This window comes from Parus major, unplaced genomic scaffold (assembly GCF_001522545.3).
Source record: "Parus major isolate Abel unplaced genomic scaffold, Parus_major1.1 Scaffold355, whole genome shotgun sequence".
Classification (NCBI taxonomy): Eukaryota; Metazoa; Chordata; class Aves; order Passeriformes; family Paridae; genus Parus; species Parus major.
The window spans coordinates 22,861-30,580 of record NW_015379290.1 but is presented as its reverse complement, the minus strand read 5'-3'; the positions used below and the strand labels follow the sequence as shown (position 1 = coordinate 30,580).

At 67.7% G+C, this 7,720-nt stretch overlaps 1 protein-coding gene across 1 annotated transcript in view; it reads right to left on the bottom strand.

The window, feature by feature from the left end:
- Positions 1–7,720, bottom strand: part of ARHGAP23 (Rho GTPase activating protein 23) — a 36,753-nt gene that overhangs the window by 12,185 nt on the left and 16,848 nt on the right. Inside the window, exons 2-7 of the mRNA XM_015616153.3 lie at positions 4,940–5,119; positions 2,381–2,405; positions 1,653–1,745; positions 1,233–1,311; positions 941–995; positions 7–174 (exon numbers count right to left, since the gene is read on the bottom strand). Of these exons, the coding sequence (XP_015471639.1) occupies positions 7–174; positions 941–995; positions 1,233–1,311; positions 1,653–1,745; positions 2,381–2,405; positions 4,940–5,119 (600 nt within the window). The remainder of the gene's footprint in view (positions 1–6; positions 175–940; positions 996–1,232; positions 1,312–1,652; positions 1,746–2,380; positions 2,406–4,939; positions 5,120–7,720) is intronic.

Genomic DNA, 7,720 nt, shown 5'->3' with positions numbered 1-7,720 from the left:
GGTGGCCGGGCCGGGGGCGCGGGGGTCCGGCGGCTGTCCCGGGGCTGGTTCGGCACCCCGGGCCTGGAACGGGTAGGTTTTCCGCGGGTAGCAGATGGGAGGGGGCTCGGGGATGCTCTGAGCCCCCCCGGAGTACGGCTCGTTGCCCTTCAGGTAGGCGTCCTGGGAATAGGCCTGGGGAGGGGCGGCACAGGGACGGGGGGACAGGGTCACAATCCTCCACATTCCCACCGCAGGGAATTCCCTGACCCCTGAACAAACCTCCCGTGGGGTCAGCTGGGCTGGGCTGGGCCGGGCTGGGCTGGGCTGGACTGGATGAAGCCCCCCACCCCTCCACACCCATCCCGCTTTCCCACGGGGTCCCCCCCGGTTCCGAGCAGCCGCAGCCCTTCCGCCGTTCCCTCCCCTCCTTCCTAAAATATTCCAGCACGGCCATCCCGGCTGGCCCGTCTCAGTTTTCACGGTGTCTCTGACTCCACGCCGGGGCATTCCCGGAGCCCGGGGCAGGTGCAGGTGGGGACCCCCTTATAAAACCCCCCCAGCCCCACGGGAAGGGGTCCCCCAGGCTGGGGACAAGCAGTGGGGGGACCCCAAAAGTCACCGAATATCCAGGCTGGGAGAGGAGGGGCATCACCCCACACACACCCCTCGGCCCCTCAGGCCACCCTGCCCGGGCCACTGTCACCCCCAGATCCCGGCACAGCCACTCGGGGGGTTCCAAGGATGAGCCAGACCCTGAAACCTGGAGCAGCTCATCCTCCAGCTGTGCCCCCCAAAATCACAGGGGCCACATCCCCCCTGTTCCTGCACCGGTACCCCCAGTTCTGCACACATTGCTCCTCCAGGGATGGTGGAGCCGTGTCCCCAAGTGTCCCCAAGTGTCCCCAAGTGTCCCCAAGTGTCCCCAAGTGTCCCCAAGGCACCTGCCCAGCAAACTCACCAGCTGGAGGATGTCCTCGTCCTTGGGCATGATGGAGAGCTCCAGCACATCGTCACTGCGGGACAGGGGACAGAGGGGTCAGGCTGGGCGGGGTCAGTCCCCAGCTGTCCCCAAGCTCACACCTGGCTGCACCCCCCACCACACGAATGTCCCCAGGTGACGGTGGCAGCACGTGCTGCCTGTCCCCGGTCACCCGAGCGCCTCGGGAGCCCTGTCAGTGACACCCAGGGGGACAGAGCCTGCTGTGCCGTGTCCCCATCCTGTCACCTGCCATCCCGGGCAGGGCACTCACCTGTTCTGGATCAGGGCGATCACCTGCGAGTAGGTTTTCCCGATGATGCTCTCCCCGTTCACCTTGACCAGCCGGTCACCTGCGGAGCCCGGGGAGGGGACAGCGTCACCACCAGGGAGTGGTGGCACCTGGATGTCCCCACGGTCACTCAGGGCAGGGTTTGAGCAGATCCCTGGCAAAGGGACCAACGGGAGACCCCAAACCCAGGAGAACCCCCGGGGACCCCAGGGCTGCTCTGAGCACCCCAGGGCCGGAGGGAGCAGAGCGCTCTCAGAACCAGAGAGAAGGGGAAGAAAAGAGCAGGAACGCCAGGGGAAAAAAGCGCAGAATAAGCACGAAATTCCCTGGCGGAGGAGGCGGAGCGTTCCCGGGATCCCTCCAGCCTCCTGGAGCCACCCCCGGCTCCGCGTCCCCGCTCACCCGTGCGCAGCCCCGCCTGGTGCGCCGGCCCGTCCTCCCGCACGTTCTTCACGAAGATCGTGTCCATGGGCTCCAGGCGGCTCCGGGGGGGACCTGCTCGGCGGGGACAGCGTGTCAGGGAGCCGCGGCCACAGCCAGCACCCTCCCGTGGCGACCAAGTCACCTCCTCTCCTCGCCCAGGTCCCCGCCGCCCCCAGCCGGGGATTCTCCCGACAGCCGAAACCAGCCGGGTGCTGCCAGGAGGGGCGCGGTGCCCACCGGGGATCCCAAATCCCACCCGGAGCGAGGTCGGGGACCCCCCCAGCCCCTCCCGGTGCCCGGTGCCCGGTCTGGCACCGCCGCCCGCAGCGGCTGCCCGGGGAGCGCGGCCCCGGCGCCGCGTCAGCGCGGCAGCGCCGATCCGTTCTGACACCTTCACATTCGCTCACGTCACCCTGAGCCTCCGGGAGGGGACAGCGGGGCCGCGTCCCTGTCCCCAAACACCCCTCGCTAGCCGGGGGCTGGTGCTGGCCGCAGCTCCTCCGGGTGTGACATCCCGCAAAGCTCCCCGGGGGGGGTTTGGGGACACCGAGGCCACCGCCAAGGTGCCACCAAGCTGCCACCAAAACACCGAGTGGCTTCAGCGCCAGCTGATTATCAGGGCTGTGGTGACAACAGCAACCTGTGACAGCCGTGTCACCCCCCCTCCCCTGTGCCACTGTCCCCAGGGTCCCCATGCCGCTGCTCACCTGCTCGGTTCCCATTCTCCTCCTCCTGCCAAAAAACAAAAAGAGAAAAGCGTTGATTTGTCGGGGCCGTGACGAGGGGATTGGGGCAGTGGCAGCCCCCCGAAGCCCCCCGCGGGACCGGCGCGTCCCTCTGCCCTCCTAAAGGCTAAAATTACCTCGTGACACCGGATCAGGGACCGGCCGCAGCCCCCCGCACCCAGCTGCCGCTTTGGGGCCGGTTTTGGGGCAGCGGAGCGGGAAGGGGCCCTGCCAGCCCCGGGCTGGCATCTCACCCTTCACCCAGCCCTGCCGGGCAGAGCCCAGCCCCCGTCGTGGGGCTCCAGGGCAGGGATCCATCCCATCTTGGATGAATCCTCACCCCTGCCCATCCCTGCCCGTCCCGGTGCACGGCTGCTGGGCACTGGTGTGTCCCGTGGGGTGGGGACTGTGCCAGATCCCTGTTTTCTGCCCCAAATCCCCCCGTGGGGAGCCCCCAGCAGGGCAGCGCTGCCCGGGCGGGGGTGCTGGGTTGGGGTGGGGCGCAGGGTGGGTTTCACATCCCCCCCGAGGAGGGATCCGGGCGCCTGGAAGGGGAATTCTCACTCCAGCAGAACCAGATTTTTCCGTGCCTGGCTGGGAACTGCAGGTCTGGCCACAGCCTGCAGCCAGGGGGGACACAACCCTGGTGTCTCCGAGGTGCCACCTCCTTCCAGGGGGGTGAGAAGGCACCAGCCTCCTTCCCAGTGCGATGGACAGACATTCCCAGCTCCATGGATCATTCCCAGCTCCATGGATCATTCCCAGCTCCATGGATCAGACATTCCCAGCTCCATGGATCATTCCCAGCTCCATGGATCATTCCCAGCTCCAAGGATCATTCCCAGCTCCATGGATCATTCCCAGCTCCATGGATCAGACATTCCCAGCTCCAAGGATCATTCCCAGCTCCATAGATCAGACATTCCCAGCTCCAAGGATCATTCCCACCTCCAAGGATCATTCCCAGCTCCATGGATCAGCCATTCCCACCTCCAAGGATCAGACATTCCCAGCGGCACCGCTCCAGGTGCCCAGCGCAGGGCGGGAAGGAAAATCCACATTCCACGGCCTCAGCAGGGCCATGGCGAGACCGTGGGGCCACCGAGAGCTCCTGCGGGCACGGACTCATCCCCTCCCTGCCCGTCCTCACCCTGCGGCACCCCAGAGCCCTTCCCGGCCCCGGGGACATCCCGGCGGCCCCGCTGCCAGGGCGATGAGGGCGGCCAGCGTGGCGAGCGAGGCTCCCGGTGCCGGTCCCCTCCCTGCTGAGTCAAACCCACCGAAACTCAGCCCCCGGAGCTGGCGGGGTGCCGGCCCCCGCGGCTGCTGCTGCTGCTGAGCCAGCCCCACCGCGCCCTGCCCCGCCGGCTCCGGCTCGCACGGCGGCCCGCAGCTATTCCCAGCCTCTTTCCAAGAGCATCTCCAGCTCCCGGCGCTAATCCGCCTCCTTCCCACGCGGCCCCGGCTGCTCCCGCCCGGGCCGGGCTCAGCCCGGGTGCCCAGCGGGGCAGGATCAATTTTTTGGAAGGCAGTGGAGAGGTGGGAGAGGGTTTGGGGGACCTTCAGGCCATTCCCGTGACAAAATCTCCCCGGCAGAGTCGCGCTGCCGGAGATGGGGCCGTGTTCCCGGCGCAGGAAGGCAGGAAGGGGTTGGAGAGGCAGAACGAGGAGCCTGGGAAAAGCGCCGGTGCCGGAGGATGGCGAGCAGGGATTCCGGCGAGTTCTCCCCACCCTGTGACTCACTTCCCACCGCACTTCCCTGGCTGCCAGCGCCTGCAGCCGTGGGGCAGCCGGAGCCGTGGGGCGGCTGCGGAGCTCCAGGGATGATCCAGGGATCTGGAGCAGGGGAAGGGATGTGTGGGACTCCCCAGATCCCGGACTCTCCTCTCATCATCCACAGAAAACGGGGAGGGAAGTAGGTTCGGAATTCCGGGAGCTCGGAGCTCATCCCTTGGGGTGTGGAGGGTTCTCCATCCACGCTGGAAGCTTTTCCTGGGTGGTTCCGTGGGATCTCTCCATCCCTGAGGGGAACGGCACTGCCCGGATTGGGCTCAGATGTGCCAAGCCAGGGCCGCGTCCTCCCAAATGACATCACCGTGAGCAAAGCGCAGATCCCAGGGCAGATCCAGTTGGAAAATCCCCACCAACAACCAGGAAACCGGGAGCCAAAAATCCGCCAGCCCTGCTTGGCCTCAGGGGCTCGGAGGTGCCTTTTCCTGCCGTTCCCAGCCACGCCGCAGCCGCTGCTCGGGGCTGAGGGATCCTCTCGTTCCCACAAACATCCCAAAAGGCTCTGGGATGTCTCCAGAGGTGCTGCTTGTCCAGAACTCCTCTTCCAGCAGCTCCACGGGCTCCTCCATCCCAGGCTGGGATCGCCACGGGGCATCCCCTGGCTGGGGGCGGCTCCAGGAATCCCAACAAAGCCGGCGATGGGCGCTCCCCTCCTCATCCCCCTGCCCACCCTCAGCCCAAACGGGAGCATCCTGCATCCAGCCGCGTCCCGCTCCAGCATTCCCGGCTTTTCCCGGCTGCCAGCCCTACCTTGGCCGAGTGCACGGCCGATTCCGGGGGGTACACGATGAAGTGGCGGAGGGTGAAGCCGAAGCCGCCCTGGGAGCTCTTCCGCAGCGCCACCGTCTTGGGGCCCACCCAGGGGAAGGATCCCCCCTCCGGGGGCGCGTTGGCGTTCGGGGACGCCCCATCTCTCCGGCCCGGCGTCGGCTGCAGGGACAAGGACAAGGTGTCACTTCTAGGGGCTGAGCTCTGCCTAAAATTGCCCCAATTTCCCCTCCCGCAATCCCTAATCCCAGCCCCCCACCAGGGAATTCCTGCCCTCCCCGACTCCTCCTGTGTGGGGGCTTTGGGAAGGAGATGAATGGAAAGGAAATCAAAATAAAGGAGCTGTGCCTGGGGGTCTGGATGGGACCCAGGAGGGGACGGGATGCGGGACTTGGGGACAAAAGGTCCCTTCTGACCGTGGCACAGCAATAACCCTGGGCAAAGCCGGAAAGAGCCGCGCGGGGGGCGGTGGGACCCGCCTGAGGCTCCCCAAAACGGGGCAGGGACGTCGGGATGTGGCAGGGGACACTGCCCCGAGCAGCAGATGGGGACAAGGGGATGTGGCTGCACCCCACAGCTCCCAGAGAGGGAACGGGGCTGTGGAGCAGCCACGGGCACCTCTCCTGGCACCGGGGAGATGGAGAAACAGCCGGAGAGCTCGGGAGGGCTCGGCACAGCCCCGCTGAGGGTCGGTGCTGCTCCCCGTGGCTGCACATCTGGCGGCACATCTGGCCGGGCTGGGAGCAGCTCCGCGGCCGAGGGGAGCAGAGGGCACTGCCTGATGTCCTGGCACCGGCCAGCTCCGCCAAACCCAAGGGAATTGGGAATCTGGGAGCGGGAGGGACCCGCGGGGATCCCCAGGGACCCTGCCCGAGTCCTGGCTCCTTCCCCCAGCCGGGATTCAGCCCCTCCTGGGATGAGGGTGTTGAAATTCAGGGGCTGCCGGGGTGGAAGCGATGGATGGGCAGCGGGGAGGGGACAAGGGACACAAAGGGACAAGGCACAAAAAGCCTTTGTGTGTGTGCCTGTGCTGAGTGGGCCTTTTCGCTGCCGGTGGGGAGATCTGACGGCAGGGCCGGGCTGTGTCCCCCTGTCCGGCACGTCCCGCACGGAGCCCGGGGTGACCACGGGGGTCTTGTCCCCCCTGCGAACGGTGTCACACCGCACTGACCCCCTCCAAAACTTGGCTGCTCCCACAAACCACCCAGAACCCCAAAACAACACCACAGCCGAGCTGCAAAACCCCGCTGCCAACGCCGCGCTGCCACCGAATCCCAGCGGAAAACCCCGACCCAGATGGCAACAGGCGCTCCCCACCCCCGGGAGACCCCCCAGCGCTCGGCCTCGGGGGCCGGCAGCATCCCGGCGGCGCCCGGCCCCATCTGCGCCCTCCATTGTGTCGGCCGCCGGCTCGCCGGATTATTTTTAAGCTGACAGCTGAATGTGCCCCGCTGATTTTAACCGGCACGGACAGGCCTCGGAGAGAGGGCTCGGCTCGCTGCAGACACCAACGGCAGCAGCGGCCCGCGGGGACGGGGACGTGTCCCCGTGTCACAGCCCAGAACGCGGCTCCAGCTCAGGGACGCGTCCCCAGGTGTCAGGTTGACCATCCAGGCTGGATGCTGTGCCTCAGTTTCCCTCGCCGGCACTCGGATTTGGAGGTTTTTGGGTTTCAAAGGTTGTGGTCTCCGGGCACTCGCGCAGAGCTGAGATGCTCCGGTTTCCGCCCCGCGGCGGGGTTGTCACCCAGTTTGTCACCTCAGCCGCTTGTCCCCAGAGCCCTGGCCCTCCTCCAAAATTTCTGCCTTGATTTTAACCTCGCCCTGGTGATTCCTGCCGTGCTCCTCCATCCTCATCCTCCTCACCCCAGCATTCCCAAACCCCATCCCACGAGCGCTGGGGATGGGGGCAGCCCCTTTTTCCGGTGCCTGTCACATTCAGCCCCCCCGCCCGGGTCACCCCAATTCCCGTGAGCTCCTCCATCCCCCCCAGCGCAGGTGTCACCGAGTCCCTGTCCCCCGTGTCACTGTGGGGACACAGAGGGGACAGGTCCCGCTCCCACAGAACAAAGGAGCCTTGTCCCCCAGTCCTGGGGCGCGGGATTTGTCCCCGCTCCTGGACACGGCGCAGCAGGAGCAGGATCCGGGAGCTGGACCCCGATTCTCGGCCACAGGAGGGGACCAAAGGGACACACACACCCCCCACCCTCCTTCCTGGGACCCCTCCACCCTTCCAAATCCTCCCCCCCAACCCCGGCTCTCACCCTGCGGCACCGCTCGGTTCTCAGCCCGCGGCCGGGGCGGGGGGTCGGGGGCGGGCGGGGGTCGGGGGCGGCGGCGTGGCGGCGCAGGCTGCTCAGCCAGATGCAGCGGGGCTCGGGGGAGCTGCAATCCACCCCGACCGGCCGCTCCAGGCGCCAGCCCCTCCCGGAGCGCTCCACGCTCCACAGCCTCTTGGGGCTGGGGGCCGGGGGGGGCCGGCAGGGACCCCGCCGCGACCCCCGCGCCGCCCCGCCCGTGCTCTCCTCCACCATCCCGCCGGCGTTCAGGGGATCTCAGCCGGGGGTCGGGACCCCCATGGGGGCGGGCGGGGGGCGATGCGCGGAGCTCGCAGGCCGGCGGAGCTGCCGGTTCGGCGCTGCCTCGCTCGCTCAGCACCCCCCGAGCGGCACAGCCCCCACCCAGCCACCCCCCGGATGGAGGGAGGGAGGGAGGGATGGAAAGAGGGAGGGAGGGATGGATGGAAGGATGGAGGGAGGGAGGG